This window comes from Uloborus diversus, chromosome 9, assembly GCF_026930045.1.
Source record: "Uloborus diversus isolate 005 chromosome 9, Udiv.v.3.1, whole genome shotgun sequence".
Classification (NCBI taxonomy): Eukaryota; Metazoa; Arthropoda; class Arachnida; order Araneae; family Uloboridae; genus Uloborus; species Uloborus diversus.
In genome coordinates, this window is record NC_072739.1 from 118,037,854 (window position 1) to 118,058,371 (window position 20,518).

The 20,518-nt window shown below is 33.2% G+C and overlaps 1 protein-coding gene across 1 annotated transcript in view; it reads left to right on the forward strand.

Annotated features, from left to right (window-relative positions):
- LOC129229808 (forkhead box protein P1-like) overlaps nucleotides 1-20,518 on the forward strand; it is a 475,853-nt gene that overhangs the window by 431,463 nt on the left and 23,872 nt on the right. The window contains 7 exon segments of the mRNA XM_054864184.1: nucleotides 246-455; nucleotides 778-1,063; nucleotides 6,820-7,132; nucleotides 8,843-9,068; nucleotides 13,964-14,077; nucleotides 14,079-14,111; nucleotides 14,113-14,200. Of these exon segments, the coding sequence (XP_054720159.1) occupies nucleotides 246-455; nucleotides 778-1,063; nucleotides 6,820-7,132; nucleotides 8,843-9,068; nucleotides 13,964-14,077; nucleotides 14,079-14,111; nucleotides 14,113-14,200 (1,270 nt within the window).

Genomic DNA, 20,518 nt, shown 5'->3' on the forward strand with positions numbered 1-20,518 from the left:
CCGTACGGAAAATCAATTTTTTTCCCCCATTCGATCAAAAATAATATGTTCTTAACCGTCACATTTCTTTAAATCGCTCTCCTCAAACGCCGAATATCTCTTTACGGTTAGTTATGAATAGTGGTCCTTGTATGTGACCATCACCAAGTTCACACATTATTGCAATTTTTACTACATGTAGAGTGCAGATACTAGCTACATGTTGAGCTGCAACATTTAAGTGATAGTATTTTCTTTCTTTCCAGGGCTCTAAGGCACAGGGAGGCAAGCGGTCCCGGCCGGCCAGCCACGGCGACAAGTCCGGCAGCAACGAATCCAACATCCCTCCTCTGTTGATGATGAACTCGTCGCTGTTGGCGCAGCATCAGCTGCAACAGCTGCTGCAGCAACCGTCGCCCACGCAGCTGCAGCAGTTGCTGCAGCAGCAACAGTCCATTTTTCTACAGCAACAGCAGGTATTTGTTTCATTTACAGAAAGCGGTAATATCCTGTTAAACTTCAGAATACTAATAGATAACAGATTTCTGTGTTTCCAAAACTCGATCATTTTCTTTGGTTTTAGATTTATAAAGTAATTAAAATCTAGTTCTGTACTGAAAAATTTTGAATTCCAGTTTGCTTAATCCCTAATTTCATTTTCCTTGGCACAATCCCTGTATTAAAGAGTAAAAAAGCAAATAAATAGGTTTTTCTCGAAGTAGCAATTTTTAGCAGTTCTCAGTACTGAACTAAGAAGCGATATTTCCGCTACATCTCCTGTCTCTCTCTCCTTCTCAGCAGCAGCACCAACAGCATCAACAGCTTAAGCAACTGGAGTCCGTGATCCCTCATATCCAAGAACAGATCAATTTAAACATCATGCAGCAAAGTCAAATCCTCCATCAACTAAACGGACTCAATAACGGACTTCCCGGACTAGGGTCCTCCGACAAGAAAGCCAACAGGCAGCAACTGCAGCTGCAGTTACAGCAACTAGCGCTACAACAGCATCAGCTCATGCAGCAACTGCAACTCAGCAATAGACAGTACATGATCAACCTCCAACCATTCATGCTTCCACAAGGTGAGGGATTTATAGTTCTTCCACTATTTCATACTATGGTGGCGAGTTGTATTTTAAATCATATTTCGAAGTATCCTTAAAAAGTGTGTATTTTGTGACATAATTTAAGACCTTAATTTTACCTTGAAATTTTTACTACTCTCAAGATATTTTCAGAAGGAAATCACCTGTTGTATCCTTTTGTGGGTTTGAAATTCGATAAATCGCTAAAAATCTTAAAGCAGTTTTCCTTTCAATCGATATTACCTTCTTAACAAGTACATGTTTCATTTTCTTAAAACCCGTTACATCGCTCAAAATACTAAAATGTATAAGATTCGGCTTAATCATGTTGTTTATTTTACGATTTGTCTGAAAACACTAGTCTGTACTAGTCTTAAACTAAGTTACTCATAAATACTACAGAGACACGATATATCTTATCTGTATCTGTAGCAGAGTTTATTTACAGATGCATAAAAGTTATACCGTGGCAAAGGTGAACAATCGGAGCTTCAAAACTAACACAAATATGGCGATTTCACGTCGCTATACTATTGCAGAACGAACAGCAGATAGGAGAGCCAGTAGCATGCAGTAGATGCTGTTACCTAGTAGAAAACGGAGAAATTAAGGAATTCGTCACCTGCCTTGCCCGGCTCGTCATCTTGCCCCGGTCTCCCCTACATCATTTTATTAAATTTGTGACAACATGGATTGTGAGCGTTTTTGCATCCGTCTTTCTTCTTTCGCTGCGTACTGATTAAATGAATTATCTTTACTAATAATAAAGCTGAAAGTTTGCAAGTCTAGATCTCTGTCTATTACGCGCATAGCGCCTAGACCGTTTTGCCGATTTTCATGAAATTTGGCACAAAATTAGTTCGTAGCATAGGGGAGAGCACCTCGAAGAGATTTTTTGAAAATTCGCTTTTGTTATTTTTCTGTTCCAATTTTAAGAAGCGAGCGAATTACTATAACATGGGCGAGTAAATTACCATTACTTGGACGAGCAAATTAACATAATATGGACGATCAAATTAGCATAGCATATTGGCGAGAAATTCAACATCCATTATTTGTAAATATACTGACGAACCAAATGACCTTTTAATTTTCTACTACGGGCAAAGCCGTGCGGGTACCGTTAGTCATACATAAAATCATCTAAACAATTAATTCGCTAATGTCAAAAACGAGGGCGTTACATACATTTTCATTTATTAAATGTATCGCAATTTAGAACTTGTGATATGTCTCCAAAAAGCTACACGTGCCATAAAAGCTCACACAGTGACAGAAAAAATCTGATAAATATTACAAGTACTTACGCTCATATGTGTTTCTTTATTTTGTTTTACATTTCAGACGGAAATGGACTCTTTAGATACCGAAATTTCAAATCACAATCCATTTTAACTTCTTTAAAACTTTTTCATCATTTCTTAAACCCGGTTATTTAAATTAAAGTTGGAGACAAAGCTTAAATCATGAAAAAAACACACAACTCTCAATAGCTTGTGGTGCAGAATTAAATATCTGAAGTTCGTCGGAATTTTTCATTTACCAGTTCTTAGCGTCTTTGATATTTAATCCCACTTAAGTCTTTGTCTCGCTTTTTAATTACGTTTCTTTCAACCTAAGATTTTAATGCAATAAGTGATAAATAATACTATCTAGATACATTAGCAGTGAAATTCCCAATATTTTTATGAATTGCTGGACAAAATATATACGAAAAAAACATAAAATACGTACATAAGAAATTCTTCTTCAGACGTTTTAACAGCTCACTTTGGAAGCTGCTTCCATTAAAGAATCTCATATTGCATAAAATGTTTTTAATAACTACTTCCAGTACTTCCTTTCTTTTAAAAGCATTTCTAATACATAAATATTTCGTGCTAAGCCTTGCTAAGCTTGTAGCGTAATACCAGAGAAATAATTCTGAGCATAATGGCGCTGCTTTAGCTCTTGGAAGAAAAACAGCTCCGAAAAAAAACTAAACATCGAATATGATCTGGTATTTATTAAAAATTTTCCTGAATTATATCTTCATTAAGAATTAATGCATTCTAAGTGAAATTGAAGAGGAAAAAAGGAGGTTTAGTAATCTTTTCGAATATCGTATATTTTCAAAAGAAGTTTTTTTCGCATAAAAAACCCTTTCGTGTTGTCTTTAGTATCTTTAACGGAATTAGAATATCTGTGGAAAAACTAACTATGGAGAGATCAGACGATAATTTTGTTAAAGGATTAAATGAATCATAATTGTTTATTTTGCACCAGTACATTATTTCGAAACATTTCTTCAGATATCAAATAATAATCCAAACCTAAGACTCGAAATCAAACATTCCGACAATCGAAGGAAAAAAAAGGGTCATTAATATCTTTATCGGCATTATTATTATTTCACCAATAACCAGATATAGATTGCACTTTCTATTTAAATCGGCGCCGAGCTTAAGGCGCAAATCGTAATGTCGCGAATTGCATTTTACCAGTAGCGAGTGAAGAAAAAAAAATAGACAAATTTGCTAAGGGTTTTTAGAAATTAAAAATTTAAATTATAAAAGTAGTATTTAATTTCATGAGTTTAGGAGCAGCGGGATTAACTTCGAACCATCAATTGTTATTTTAATTAACAAGTTAATTTATTTACTCTAAATGAAAAGAGACGATTTTTTGGGGGAAAAAACGCATAAATAAATAAATACTTCTCAAGTCAATTAATGATCTGGGCTTAAAAGCAGACGAAATGTTTATGAAGATAGGATGACTTAGATTTAAAAACTCCTGTTTTTATGATAGACTTTTTTTTATTTTTCTCGTTTTTAAAGATTCGTTGTTTTATCTTAAGACAGTTGATTGCAGTTAAAAAATAAAACTTCTTAATTTTTCGTCATTTGGCGGATAAGTTTTTTAAATTTTTGTTTATGAAACGTTGATTATCCTACTTTGTTTGCATTAATTTTTTTCTTCATTAATTTGTTTCTGAGAACTTTCGGATTTTGAAAAACGTTCTTTTTGGATTTCATTCCGCCATTTATTTTTGCGTTGATATTTTTTCAACTTTTTTGCTTTTCAGAAGATTCGTCTGAGAAAGATTTTTTTTTAAAAAGATCGATTTTTATGCAAATTTTAATTTGCCTTCAAACAATGGGGTCTTTGATGATAAGCGCTATTTTGTCACAAATAAAAATGATCTTAGTATTTGCATTTTTTTTTATTGGATAATTCTTACCTTTGAGATAGCGTGAATTTTTATTTCCGATTCATTATAAACAAAGATAAACCAGCTTTGAGAAGAAATTAGACTTTTTTTTCCTGCTTGCCGTATCTAATAAAAACTTGAAAACCAGCGAACATGAATTTTTTGCAGTTTACACTTGTATCATTGTCCGTTTTCTTTTCTTCATTGTCTTATCTCAAAAGCTCACGATAACATTAAGCTCAATCGCATCGTAAAACAAAATACTTCCCACTCCCCCCCCCCCCAGTGCATAAAAAGTTTTTTAACTAATTTTTTAATACTTTAAATTCTTAAATAGTAATCTGTCTTTCTGACTAATTCCTCCCTTTCCGTCTAAATCGATCGTCTGATGATTTTTTTTTCGTTTTTAACTATTAATATATTAAAATTCCAAAATCTTTTTCTGCCCCCAATTAGCTTAATCAATTATGACTGTAGTTAAGTTTAGCTTTTAGAAAATTAAAATTTTTTAATTGCCACAACCTAGCCTGCTTTAAACGAACAGCATATTGAACTCAGATCATTAACGCAATATCAAGTACTCATTTTATTTACCCAATTTATTTTATTTGTGCTAATTCTTTCTTTCTATCCATCCTCTCTTTTTCTTTCAATCTATCCATTCTCCCTTTTTCTTTCTATCTATCCATTATCTCCTTTTCTTTCTATCTATCCATCCTCTCCTTTTCCTTCTATTTATCCTTTAATCTGTATGTCCATCCTGTCTTTTTCTTTTTTCTAACTATCAGCCTATCACATTCTGTCTATTCTTATTCTGTTTATCTATCCATTTTTCTATTATTTTTTTTCTTTTTACAAATACAATTTTTCTCTCGTCAATTTTTATTTTTCTCTCTCTGTGTGTCGTTCTTTTCTCGTTAGCTACTTTCCGTCGTACGCTGTGCATTAGCTATCTATTTTTTAAGCAATCACATTGCCTATTGTTCTCATTTGACTGTTTTTGGCGTCCTTTGATTTTATTCCCCCCCCCCCCCGCCTCCCTCTGCAGCACCACCGTCGAACGGCCCCTTCCGATGCTGCTGCTCCACCGAGCACCGTCTCCAGGTTGCGTCCATATCCTACACACACGCACACGCCTACACACACATACCCACACACAATCATGCTTGCACAGAGACACAAACACACACGCCGACATACACACACGCACACACTCGTGAGTGCGAAAAACATAATTTGAATTCAAGATGTCGAAATTCAAATTAATTTTATTATTATCTTTATTTTTTTTCTCTGATTTGTATCTCTGTTTTTCTTTCAGAAAAATATTAAAGTTTTATAAAATTGTTCTCATTATACAAAAGATATATTAAACATAATTCGCAGCCTAACATAACTGAGAGAAAAATTTCGCTGATGTTAAAAAATCGAATTTAGTAAACGGGGAAAATTGGTTTGTTAAAGACGGAATTGATTGTTTTTATTATTATTTTCACTGTCATTTTTATCACCATCATCATCATTCGATAAAATAGACTTTGTAAATCTAAGTCATTGAAATTCGAGTTTCTGCGCCTGAGAAGTAAAGGGTACTAAGCCGTAAAAGCAAAACCAGCCATGAGATGAGTCGGATGTTTTTCTTTTGTAATGATTTGTGTGCTGGCTAGTCATTTGTGGGCTTATAAAATAACAAATTCGTTTTTTCAAGATCTTTTTGCTTTTTTCCTCCGCATAGAGTGTAAAAACGTTGAGTAATGGTGATGCTTAAGTCAGAATTCAAAAAAAATCGACATCGGATTTTTATTCTTCCAGGTACAGATTTTAGTTTGAGAATGGGGTTGTTTCTGAAATTTTTAAAGATTTTTTTTTTCTGAAAGGGCATGTTTAAAAACATAGAATTTAACCATTTTTAAACAATTTGACCAAGTTTAATATTTTTTAACAATTATTTTAATCGGTGCGCAGATTGGAATTTAGTTTTTACGCTTCTGCAGTGACATCACAAGTGATGAAATGCCATTTACTGATGCCATTAGCACAGAGTGCAATATTTAATTCGCATCTTCACTCACGCGTACTGGCAACGATATGGTTGATAGCTAGCGTAGAGCGCAGTATTAAATTCGCTTCTGAATTATCATAATCTGGAAACGCGGTAGACAGCATGCGTAAGCATTCAGCGTCAGTGGAGTACATGCAAAAGTTCATCACTTGTGACGTCAAAAAGACCATGCCCTGCTTGAAAAATTGGACATTTTAAAAAATTAATTTAAAAATTAAACGTTTTGAAAATAAAAAATTTTTCTCACTCCGTGTTATTTATTTATTTATTTATTATTTTAATTTTTAATTTTTTTATTTTTATTTTTTTTTAATTTTTTATTTATTTATTTATTTATTTATTTATTACTTATTTGTTTATTTAGTTATTTTAGTTTTTGCTCATTCAATCAACTTCAGCGACTAAAAGTAGTACTTTTGACCGATGACCCCATTAATAACTGTGACAAATTGTGTAATAGTCTCACTAAACTGAACGTTTTACTATTCGTTTTCGCAGGTCTGAACGCCAATGATGTGTGGAAGGAAGGCTCCGGTGACGAAGGAGGCTCGTCCTCCCTCAACGGTCTGATGCAGCACGGAGGTTCTCCTTCGGGGGGACGGCCCCTCCTAAACGGCGGGAGCGCGCCTCAGCACGAAAGCTATTCCGTCAGCCCAGTCAGTTCGTCCTCCTCTTCTCAACGCAGCCTTCCCCCTACCCCCAAGGAGGAGCAGAGGGGGCCCAGCCCCCCAAACCACGCTCTCTACGGACATGGGGTGTGCCGGTGGCCCGGATGTGAGACCGTTTGCGACGATTTCATTGCTTTCAAAAAGTAAGAATGCATAAAAATGTCTATAAAAACTACAGCATTATATTATAATGACATATTCTCCTAGAATGCTAAAGTGATGACTCCAACTGGATTCTAGAGACTACTTTCTATACGTTCCAAGTGTCAAATAGCTACAACCAGCAGTGCAGAATACTGTTCCTAGTATAGAGCAACAAGTTATCTCCACACAGACGAAGCTGACGCAGACTTGCAAGCGAATACCAAAAAGTTTGTTACAGCATCTAGAGACTGCGGTTTTGCCCATGTTAGAGCGTTTTTGTCCGGAATAACCATAGTAGATTTCGACGCAAAAAACTCATAAAGAAGCTGAGTAGCTTCACGCAGGCAGCTAAAAATATTGGTAGCTAAAAGTATTTCAGTATACTTTAGCATTTATCCTCACCTTTCGAAGTGGAACCGTATACGACTGGTTTAACAACACAATTTAAAAATCGTTGATTCTAGTTTGAAGGTCATGAGTCTAGCACTTTCAAAAGTGAAAAATCTTTCTATGAGCTTGTATTTCAAGCTGATATTCCAGAACAAAACCACTCTCTGAGTAATTTTAGCTTATCCGTTTCCTATGCCACCCGTTTTCTATCCAAATGAGCAGCTTCATTGGCTAAACAATAAATTATCGCCTGCAAAGCTTTTTTTGCTGGAGATATCACTTGGAAAGGTATTTTAGTAAAACTACTGTTAGAACTTTTTAAAAGTTCTTGACATTGTGGCATTCAGATGAGTATAACACAGCATAAGTAAATATACTACCGTGCAAAGTGCAAAAGTCGTATCTACAACTGAGTTCAAAATGAGAAATTGCTGTTTAAAGTTTTGCACCTCCATGCATTTTATTCATATGTAACTCTTTCATAATTGTTTTTTAAGAACTTTATACTGACAAACGACCATATAACATTCTATTAAAGTTTAATATGTGGCAAAGAACCAGTCGTTGACCGTAACTCAATTTTGATTAAAAAATGTAGAACTTTTGTGCTTAGCACGGTCGTATAAGTTCATGTTCGTCCTAATATTCTTTCAAACAGTATCAGGAAGTAGATAAAGTCTCTTCTTGCAATCCAATATCACTCATCAGGCTTTTCCTTACTGTTTTTAAATATTGCCGAAGACTGGGTGTTAGGATTGCAATTGGGTGTTAAGATTGCCGAACATTGGGTGTCTTATGGCCAATTAATGAATAAAGTAGAGATTTTTTTCCATATTAGACAGAGACAAGAGCCATATGTTAAGTCAATGGTAACTGAAAAGTAAGACAAACAACGTTAAAAAAAAGCACAAATTTGCCAATTACTGCAGACACGTGTTACGTGCAGACACAAAAAGTAATGAGCTCATGGATGTCTTTTCATCCATAAGCTCATTACTTTTTCATTGAAAAAGGCGTTCCCTATAACGCCGAAACACGTGTCTGCTGTAATTGGCAAATTTGTGCTTTTTTTAACGTTGTTTGTCTTACTTTTCTGTTCAGCACAAAGGTATTTATTTATCTTATCAATGGTAACTCTTCTCCTTGCGGAGTCTGTAAAAAAATAATAATGCTAAATTATTCTTATACGGTTTCCGTAAAGAAACACAAAAATAATTTAATTGATATCATCTATAAAGTCCTTTAGTTTTTCTTCCTCAAACACAACTTTTTGATTAATATCCACGCGCAGTCGTGTAAAACAGAAATTTTCCGTTTAGGCACTTGAACTTGGAGCACCAACTGGACGACCGGAGTACGGCCCAAGCCAGGGTGCAGATGCAAGTGGTGTCTCAACTGGAGCTGCAACTATCCAAGGAAAAGGAGAGGCTACAAGCCATGATGCAGCATCTGCACATGAAGCCCTATTCCACTGGTAACGGGACGGGCAACGGCAACAGCATCGTCAACAATAATCACCGCAGCTCGCCTATCAAGATGGAAAACGTAAGAAATTATTTATTATTATTACTAGCTTTATTATTAAATGTATGGTGTGATCCAGGGATCGCCTTTTATTATTTCAGACTAGTGGTACCCGCACGGCTTTGCCCGTCGTTGAAATTTAAAAGGTCATTCGGTTCTCCTGTATATTTACAAATAATGGATGACGAATTTCTCGCCAATTGGCTATGTTCATTCGCTCTCCCATTCCACGTCATCATAATTTCGTAATTTACTTGTCCATCTTATGATAATTTTGCTCCGGAAAGTGTTCTTAAAATTGAAATAGAAAAAGAACAAAATCGAATTTTCGAAAAATCGCTTCGAGGTGCACACCCCCATGCTACAAACTAACTTTGTGCCAAATTTCATGAAAATCGGCCGAACGGTCTAGGCGCTATGCACGTCACAGACATCCTACAAATATCCTACAGACATCCAGACAGAGAGACGTTGAGCTCTATTATTAGTAAAGATAATAGTTATCATTCACTGGGAACAAACTGAAGATTTTGTAAATTTATTTGAAGAATTTGATGCGTGTAAAGTAAAAATAAGTAAACTATTTGTTCGCACATATGCGCATTGGGGTAGTTAGTCCCTAGTATATGGGCGAAAAAATAATTTAATATTTTTATATGTCTCAACCCCTATTTCATGTCCTTAAGGGTTAATAAGTAACTAGTTAAAATTATTCTTTAAAATTTCAATAAATTTCGTGTTATTCTTTAAAAAATATTAACACGAAAATTAAAGTAAAATAGCTAAACTCCTCAGTTTTTGCAGTAGCAATTATTCATTCTATTGAAAATTTAAAACAATGGCAAAAATAACTAAATTAAGGACTAGAACTTCTTAACCACAAAATAAGTTATTATAATATTTCTAGAGGGCTAACGCCCCTGCTAGTTGACCCTCACTAACCCCACGGAACGGCAAGCGGAACGTCTCGAATACTGTACCCCCTACCGTGAAACATATGTGCATGTGGGTACTTTAAATCTATCTTTTAATGTATATTTGATATTATTTAGTTTATTGTGGTACAGAAAATCGTATTTTCTTTTTCTTTTAAATTTGAGAAAATCAGAATTTTTTATTAAAAAAACGGCCACATTCAGTTTTTACGGCAGCATTTAAAATTGTGGGAATGACAAATTTTTCTCCTAGTATTAGTTTTAGACCAAACTAGTGGTACCCGTACGGCTTTGCCCGTAATAGAAAAATTAAAAGGTCTTTTGGTTCGCCTGTATATTTACAAATAATGTATGATAAATTTTCTTGCCAATTGGCTTGTACCCATGTTACGGTTCCATGTCATGATAATTTTGTATTTCGCTAATTGGCTTGTGCCCATGTTACAGTTCCACGTTATGATAATTTCGTAATTTACTCGTCCATCTTCTGATAAATTTGTTCTTAAAATTGCAAAAGAAAAGGAACCACATCGAACTTTTGAAAAATAGCTTCAAGGTGCCCAACCCCATGCTACAAACTAACTTTGTGCCAAATTTCATGAAAATCGGCCGAACGGTGTAGACGCTATGCGCGTCACGGAGATCCTGACAGACAAAGAGACTTTCAGCTTTATTATTAGTAAAGATGTAAAAAAATCAGGAAGTGTGTCATTAGAAAAACGAAATTAAAAAATAAGGACAACTCTAATGCACATGATTTTTTTTTAATGGATTTGGATTGAGTTGGACCACGATCAAATGCAAAAGTTAGTTCTCCATATTCAATTGCATACATGTTGAGAAACGACGGACTATGGAGCGCACAGCCCTTGTTCTGCAAATGTGCTCAAGAGCACCATTAACTAGGAACAACTTAACTAGAAACGTGTTAGAAACTTCACCTCGTGTATGTATAGGGAAAAATTATTACAAAACACTTAGTATTTCGTAATACGCCCAGAAATGCATTCCCTAAAGATCATCATCAAATACATACTCAAAATAGCCCTATACAATACCAACTTAAATTCACTACGTACATCATCATCATCACATACCATCTACGTACATCAACACATTACCAATGTTTCTGCATATCTACTCAGGAGCACGTAGAAAGGTCTGTACAGCATTTCTTAAATTGTGTTCCGCGGAACACAGGGGTTCCATATAGATCAATCAAAGGTTCCATTAAACTCTCATTCTTTATTTTCCTAACTTTCTTTTTAAGAAACTTAAAAATATATATTTTAAAATAATGAATTTTTGAAACTTAAACTTAAATTTTATATTTTAAAATTGTTTTTGTGTCTTCAAAAAAAAATTAAGCTCTTTTCAGATTTTGTTATTTGTTAATTTTTAAAATTACGTTTTGGTATAAAAAAACTTTATTTGAAATAATTTTCACTTTGAATGTAAATAAAACATTTCATTAATGTTGCTTCATACTAGTATTATATACTTACGAAAAAACAGGGGTTCCACGAAAAAAGTGGTTATTTCAAAGGGTTCTGAGCTCATACGAATATTTTCTGATTTCATATTTTGAAAAGCATTACCCAAGCATTGCTGGAAAGTTTGGTGCAAACAAACTGATTAAAATATTACCGAACTTAATAAAGTGTGTTACATACTTAGTAAGTGTGTGAGAAGTGAGAAATATTAGTGAATTGGGAATTTCACTTAACAAAAAAATTGAGAACTCTTTACCCATGGAAACATAAAAAAAGGAAAATTTATTTCATACATATACCAGAGCTTATTGTATACCTAGAGTACATGGGCATTCTATAACGTATATACACTCAGGAACATGAAATTAATAATTTATAAACAAGTAAAAAACGAATTATTGTTTCCCGAAACATGTATGCATCAAACTCTTATTAGAAAATTTTCTTTTTTTTTTCTTTCTTTTCCTTTTCTTTCTTTCTTTTATCTTCTAAGTATCAAAGTGCTAAAAACTTTTCCCCGCTCTGAAATGCATACATAAGCGCCATCTATTGAGCTCGATTTTAAAATGTTCAAATTTTTTTCGCTGTATTTGGCTTACTTCGTTTTCTGTCATTAAAAGCTTCACTCAAATGAAAGAAAATATGAATGAAGTGTAATAATGTACTAAAGTGATTCATAACAGCATATTTCCAAGTTTTTAAAAAGTCAATGAGCTTACTGAAATAGTAAAATCTTCAAAGGAAACTGACGCAGAAAGTTTGTTTCACTGCTGTAAGACAAATATCGTAGGAAAACTTGATTTAAGAATAAGTTTATCCACTGGTATTTTCTGCTTAATTATCAGTTTCGAATGCACGGAATGTCATGTCTTCATAAAGGAATTTCTTAATTGTAAAAGTTTTTTCGCATTTGTTTGAGACCGCGTATTCTTACATCTGAAAATGAAACTAACTTATATGATTCGTAATAAATAAGGAAAAACAATCAAATTTCTTTACAACACATGTTAACTTTTGAATTAAATTAAGTTTATTCTTATCGCTTTTGGTATTTAGTATTAGTATATGACCGCTATTTAATTTAAGGAACATAATAATTAAATTGAGATAAATTACGTGAACATGTTAATTGCAGAAAATACAAATGCAGCAGCTTAAAAAAAAAGTATTATCTCTCATATCTGGATACAGCAATAATTCAAAGTATTTGGGACAACATATTCTTAAAATTATTTCCTTACAACTATTCATTTTGTACTAAAATATCCTTCAAGTAAAAGATGCAAATGTTACTTTTATAATATTTATATTCAATGTTTTACAAAAATCGCACTTAAGTTCATCTCAAGTTCATTACAGCATATTGCACATCTTCAAAACCAGCCGTTTCGAAGAGTCGTCATCAATTAGTTCTGAATCCTAAACTTTCAAAAATAATCGTTCAAGTGGCACAACAATTTTTTTGTAGCATTTATTACCAATGCATCTGCTCACGAAACTTTTTATTCGTTATGATCACAATTTACAAATGTTCAATTAGCATCCACTGCATATTGCACAAAGTTCAAAAGCAGATCCAAAGTCCCTTTCCATTGATGTCAATTGTTTCATGACTATTCTTCATAAACACAACTCTGACAAACAATCTTTCATGACCATAACCTTTATAGAAAACTTTTATGACCGTAACCTTCATGAAAAACGATTCATATCGACAACCTTAATGTACACTTCTTTATGACTTTAACCTTCATAAACAATCCCTCATGACCACAGCCTTCATGAACAATCATTCACATCCAATATCTTCATAAGCAATCCTTAGTGTCATAATCTTCTTGAACAACCCTTCATGTCCATAACCTTCATAACCTATTCTTCATGACCACAATCTTTAAGAACAATCCTCTACGTCCATAACACTCATAAACAGTCCTTCATGGCCATAACCATCATAAATAATCATTCATTACCTTAAAGTTCATAAGCAATCTGGTATGTATACTGCAACAGCTTGCCTTCGGTTGTAAGGAATTCTTTTCAAGAATCCAATTTGACTCTAGTCAAACAAGCTTAGTTAAATAAAATCAAGGGTTGAATCGGAGAGTCAAACGGTAAATATTCGAGGAAGGACACTAAGAAAAAAAAAACTGCTGTTGTTGTTACATTAGTTCTATTGGAGAAATCAATTCATACATTTAAGACAGCTCGGGTATCGCATGAGAACAAGTAAGATAGCAAATACACAAGCAATTAAAATAAGCATCGGAACAAATCAAGAAAAGAACAAAAGGTTAAAAAAAAAAAAAAATAAGAATAAAGCAACAATAAAAGGAACATAAGAAATGTAGTTTTACAAAGAGTGCATGTAGGTTTGGCGTTCCAGTATAGTTTTCTTACGTCTCTACGTTTCTGGGGCTGGGCATGTAAGAAGAAAAAAAAACTGTTGCACAAATTGTCTTCTTCATTTCAATTTTATCTTTTACAGAATCTGTCCTCCAGTTTAAAATCGGGTCCTCCTAACTCCCCGCAAATGAACCTCAACGTCAGTAACTCCCCTCCGGCCCTATCTGCTGTGATGACGACGATGTCGAACGCGGGACCCCCTCATGGCTGCTGTGCCCCAAAGGCTAGGACCCCCCACCACCCCTCCACCCACCTAATCCGAACGCTGTCGGTCCCGTCAGAAGAAGACTGAGCGACAAGAGCTGCCCACCCCTGTCCGGTAAGTTTTTATTAATGTTGTTGTTGTTGGAGTGTCATTGTTTGTTTGATGAAGATAGTGGGGTACCGTTTCCTCTAGAGATTGTACTTCTTTACTAACATACTAGAAAATCACCCCTCAAAGTATGACGGGTGAAAATTTCTTCTTCATTTGAGTGAAGCAACTATTTGTTTGGGGACTGATCGTTGAAATTTCAGATCGTATAACTTTGGGAAGTTGTTCTTTTCTAGCAAAATCAGCGAGATCAAAGTGCATTAACTCTTTTTTATGCCAAAAAATTGGCAGCAGTTGAAAAAAACATGTCAAGAATTTCAGTTATTTTCTCGTAAAAATATAAAAAATTTCAATCAACATTCTCAATTGCAAAGTAATTTATTTTAAAAATAACTTCATTGATGGTGAGGTCAGAGCATTACTCAATCGGTGATTTTAACTATTATATATATGAGGATAAGGCAACGCAAGAAAGATTTACAATACAAAAGGAGGAAACAACAGCCAGGATTTCAGTAGGAATCTAACCCACGACCTCCGGCATCCTAAGCGAAGCTTCTACCTCAGAGTCACGGAGGCTCCAAGTTTTATTAATGATTGGGCGTTTAAATAGTTTCTTTCTTTTTTTTTTAAATCTCAAAAAATCAGCAAATTTTAAAATCTTAGAGCCATATGAGTTGTAAAATATGTTAATTATTGTAATAGGGTGCATTTTAATAAAAGCACCAATTGTTCCACAAAACAGCCTACAGTGATTTTAGATATGTTAGATCCTTGTTTCGTTGCATAAATTTACAAAGAACACGGACTCTACCTCTATATAATGCAGTAAAACTTTGAAGGTTACCAAAACAACATTAATAATGACGTGTTTTGACTCAGTATCGAGCGTATCTTATGAGATACGTTCGTTACTGAGCAAGTTATACTATTTAGATATTGTTGCTTTTGATTTCTGTCTGTTCAACTTGATTTTTACAAATGAAGTTAAGCATTGTAAACTACCTACATTTTTAAAAATAGTTGTATTTCCATATAATTAGTAATGGTAAGTTTAACTAAGTTCAATTATCTACTAACTGCAAGTAAACCTATATTACCGTTAAAGTATGAAATCCGTTATTTTATAGAATACCTTGTTATATCATGGAATAACTGATCGTGTCCGTTAAAGTGTAAAATTCTCTTGTATTACATGGTTTAAATAGTTATTTCATAGAATAATGATCTGCAGCCCGTAAATGTGTAAAACAATCTATATCATATACCTTGCACGACATATACATTTACCTTCCACCACTGTGTATCCCCCAAAATGTTCGTGTAAAACCCAGTGTGTCAGCAAAAAATGTTTTTAATTTACAAATAATGTTCTTTGTAATTCCAAGTGTTCTTTTAGTAATTCTTGTTGTAACAAATGATTTTATGGTACTTTTCCATAAATACCATTCATACGCTACTTAAATTGGATAATTGCTTCTTTTTTATTTTAACTGTCTATCATTAGTTGATTTATAGAATACCTATATAGTTATTTCATTTTAGATAAATTGTTTATTTTACACTTTAACTGTCTCTCATTAGTTCATTTATGGAATACCTAGTTATTCCATAGAATAACTAGTTAAAGTGTCAAATTAATAACATATTACACACTTTAACGGACACGATCAGTTATTTCATGGAATAATTAGGTAGTCTATAAAATACCTGCATTATATACTTTAACGGTAACATATACACTCTAATGGCAGGGGTCCGCTCTGAACTATGGAAAAAGTTCCGCTGCAAGGTTGGGAAGCCCTGTTTCAAACAATCACCATCATTCAAAATCCAAGCAAAATTTTTTGTAAAAAGAAGCAAATGGTAATTTTTACACAGACTTTAAAAAAGTATTCTGAGCAACCAAAAATTGTTTAGAAGTTACACAAACCGGGTTTAAGGGGAGGGGGAGTACACAAAATTTTATCAATTTCTTTCGCTAAGAGGTATATATAGCTTGTTGCACGCATACGTGTTCTTGAAACCAAAAAAGATTTGCCTTTTTTTTTCTTTTTTTTTTTTTTTTGTGCTTTTAATGTGTTGTTTTACATGCATTTTATAATAGGGTTGTTTCCTTTAGTCAAAAAAGTCACTGAAGTTGTAGAATAAGCAAAAAAAAAGAACATGGAGCGAGAAAAAACTTTCATTTTCCCAACGCTTGATTTTTAATTAATTTTTTTAAATGTCCGATTTTTAAAGTAAGGCGTGGTCTTTATGACGTCACAAATTATGTACTTTGGCGCATCTGTCTATCACCTTTCCACGTTATGATAATCAAGAAGCGAATTAAACATTGCGCTTTACGCTTGCTATCAACCATATCGTTGCCATATTACACTCTGCTAATGGCATCAGTGAATGGTATTTCATCATTTGTGATGTCATCGGAGCATAAACAATGAAAGCGCACTGATTAAAAAATTTTTAAGTGTTAAACTTAGTCAAATTATTTAAAAAAAGGGTCAGATCCTTTGTTTTTAAGCATGCTCTTTCACAAAAAAAAATACTTTTAAAATTTCGGAAACGACCCCATTCTAACTGCTCTTTTTTTTACATTAAAAGTAGTATTTGAACTGATGTTGTTCCATAACGGTGGTCAAAATCTTTTCTCTTACTTTTTAAGTCATTGCACGTTAAAAATCTTCCGTTTTTCGTTTTAAAACGCAATTATTAAATTGCATTAACAATTTCTTAAAACGTTTATTAAAGCTATAAGATCTTGCTTGGTAAAATTTTTTTTATTCCTAAAATGTTTAAATGCATAGAAAATGAATTAATGTTAGTGTATTAAATTTTAATTGAAATTCATTTCAAACATGAAGCTTTCGAACAGAAAATGTTCAAATGCCTATAACTGTTTCGCTTGAAACTCATTTAAATTATATTTAATCCATTTGTTTATTGATTAATGGAGCAAATTTAACAAAAAGCCTTTAAAGTCAAATGGGAGGTGTTGTGAAATGAGAAAATCAATTTCAAAGAAAATCACAGCGATGAATTCTAGACAGCCTCAATTAATTTATTAAAATACCGTTTATTTTTAAAATTCTGATTAATGAATGACGTTATGGAATCTAGAAAAAAAATACGTCATATTTCTTCATTACCCTGAATTTAGTTCGTGAATAAAATAAATTATTTTCTTGTGAAGAAGTTTTTTTTTTAAACATTCGTTCCTAAAAATCTTTCGAGTTAAAAGTGAGAAAAAAAAATGTTTTTGCGATTTCAATTAATGCAAAGAATTTTTTTTTCCCTTTTTGTTTCGCCTCTCTTGCACCGTTGCCGTTTCAAAAAACGGAACGCCAATAATTTTCTTTCCGCGATTTTTTATTTCCTTTTCGTTCCGTCTTTCTTTTAACTGCTAACCGTGAAGAATGGGGTTCTATGAAAAATAATAAAAGACGTTTAATCAATTCATTAAGCTCATTATAGTCGTTACAATCCAGAGGTGGCTACCGTATATTTTATTTATTAAGAAAGTTACAGATTTAAAAGTTTTAAAAATTAATCTATTCCCCCGGTTTTTTTTATTACTCGAAGGAAGAAAGTAAATGAGATTGGAAGGGGAAAAAAATCTTCAAATCTCAGTTTATCATCTGGCTTTGGCACAAACAATGCATTATTATTATAAATTTTGCGATCGTCTGATTGATGACTTATAAATCACCGGCATCGGTCCCCCATTAAGTGATTTAATGGCATGCATGCATAAATGCACGCTAGCATACATACATGCACACATACGTGCATGCAACTTTTCATTTTTGGGTATTGGGTGCGGCTCGCTAATACGCTGATCTGCCCAATAAATTATTTAGTGTTTTTATGACTAGACCGCGGAGCTGCACAACGGAACTCATTACTTCTGTTACTTCACTTTACTTCGTTATCGATCTGATTTTTTTTTTTTTTTTTTTTTTTTTCAAGTCTCATTTTTTTCGATTATTATTATTATTATTTAAAAATTCTGACTTTAAACAGAGCTTGATCATGGTTGGGATTTTTTTTTTCTGTTTTTTCCCGCTCCATATTTTACCTTTTATTTGTTTTTGCTATTTTGATTAATTTGAAAGATGAAATATTGAGTAAATAATAAGTCATTACCATTTTTCAACTTCCTCCATTGGCATTGATGGCTTATTAAACGTCACAGACGTAGCAAAAAAAATTTTTTTTTTTCCATATTGTTCTGATGGGTGGGGTTTTTTTAAAAAGGGAGGGAAAGTATTTGATTGATCAAATAGGTAATGGGTATGTCGTTTATTTAAAATTTGTTATTTGTTTTTTACCTTCACTGCTCCAACGAGAGTGAAAGAAAAGGCACTCTCTGTAATTTGTTCTTCGCATTTCCCATTCCATTGCTTTGGAATGTTTTCATTATTTCTCGTTCCTTTTTACTTGTCTAACACAGTTGCTCTTTAATACAAATCAGGGCTTTATTCCATTTCGAGATAAATGTTTTATTTCATTTGATTTTTAGTTAGTTTTTAAATATAAAAGAACAGATGCAAGAATTTTATTTTATTTTTTTAGTTTTCTTTTTTTTTCCTGTGCTAACTGCCTCGATGAAATGTACTTAGCTTTCAATTTGATCCATTTTTGAGGTAAGAGTTTCAACAATTATTTTAGATCGGTTCAGCGAAGTTATTGTATTTTTATCATTGTTAAGAGGGTTCCCATATACTATTTCCCTTTCTGTGCTGAATTTTTTAAAAGGCATCAATGAAGCTTTTATTTTTTAATCACAAAATTCTATATTTTAGGATTTCTTATCAATATTATCCTTATTTTCATTTTTTATATTCAGTCCTTTTTTACGCACAAAATTTTACTCCACGATTTTTTGAATTAAAATTATGATTATTTTTATTTTATTTATTTATTTATTTATTGCTATTTAATTTTTTCATCATTTATTTCAGTTTAAATTTTAACACTTGACAGTTTTTTGCAAGTTTAATATTTATTTATTATGTCATCGAACGCCCCGATCAAAAGGTTATCTTTAACAATTTCAATTATGTTTCACGATTTTTTGGATTAAAACCATGATTAGCTTTGTTATTTTTATTTTATTTATTTATTTATTTTTGCTATTTCTATTTTTTTTAATTATTTCTTTGTTTAAATTTAATTTTTATCACTTAACAGTTTTTACCAGGCCGTACGAGAGGCTATGTCAGCGCAGTCAGAAACTAGAGGCCCGGCTCGAAATCGGAGTTGTATAAATTCTATAAATTTTAAGAAGGTAGGGGGCCCGGCGATCAAACTGACAAGGGGCCCGCTTTGGCTCTCGGCGGCCTTGGTTTTTCAAGCTTAATATTTATTTCTAGTGTCATCCAACCCCATCAACAAATTTCCTCGACTGCCTTTAATAATTTCATATACAGTATCTGATTATGATTCATATTTATGTTTCAATGAACTAACCTCCAATCCCGATGTACAACTCCCAGTTAAAATAATTTCAGTTACAAAAAGTAATTGATTGTTTAGGAGCCTTATTACAAATTCTTATTACAAATAGACAAACTTAAACGAAACTCGATTTCACAATTTTCTGAATTTAAAGAATACTTGCATAAACACAAAAGCATCTTCTTTATGCAAGTATTATTTTTTTCGCCATTACAGTCATTTAGGATAAGCTTGCGCCAGTTCAAACCTTTTTTGTGTATGGGGTAAATGACTAGTTATGGGCATCCAACAAGTAATGGGAAAGTTTGTCTTGTTTTGTTGTAATCGATATCCCAAGAACACCATCTGTGGATTCTCAAACTAGAATCTTTCAAGAACACCCCACCATGTTTTTTCCATACGCAAGTTTTTTCATTTTTCTTTTACTGCTTCTCAGTCGCCAATAGTAAATTTTCTTTGGAGTTAAGGGTTTTGAAGGGTTTCCTTCTTGAAGACCAGACATTGCTATTTTGTTTTAATCAGAGCGCAGTTTTATTGGTAAGTACTAGTTCTACTATATTTCTATGAAATAATTTTTCTTCAAAACCTTGGTGTTATTACCGTATTTCCGACACAAAATCCCCCCCTTCTTGTTTTTATTTTTTAATCTTATCTTTAGAGTTTTTCTCATTGAATTTTTCAATGACAGGGGGAAGAAAATATTTGTGTCGGCTAAACAGGGGGGTAAACCAAATTCTTAGGATGTTTCAGCACTGTTGCACCGTTAGATGTACAACATAACTTACAACAATGTGTGTTAATTTCTAGTTTGAACTGAATTCCTGATTGTGTTCCCTACTTTTCGCTGACACAAATTTCCTTTCC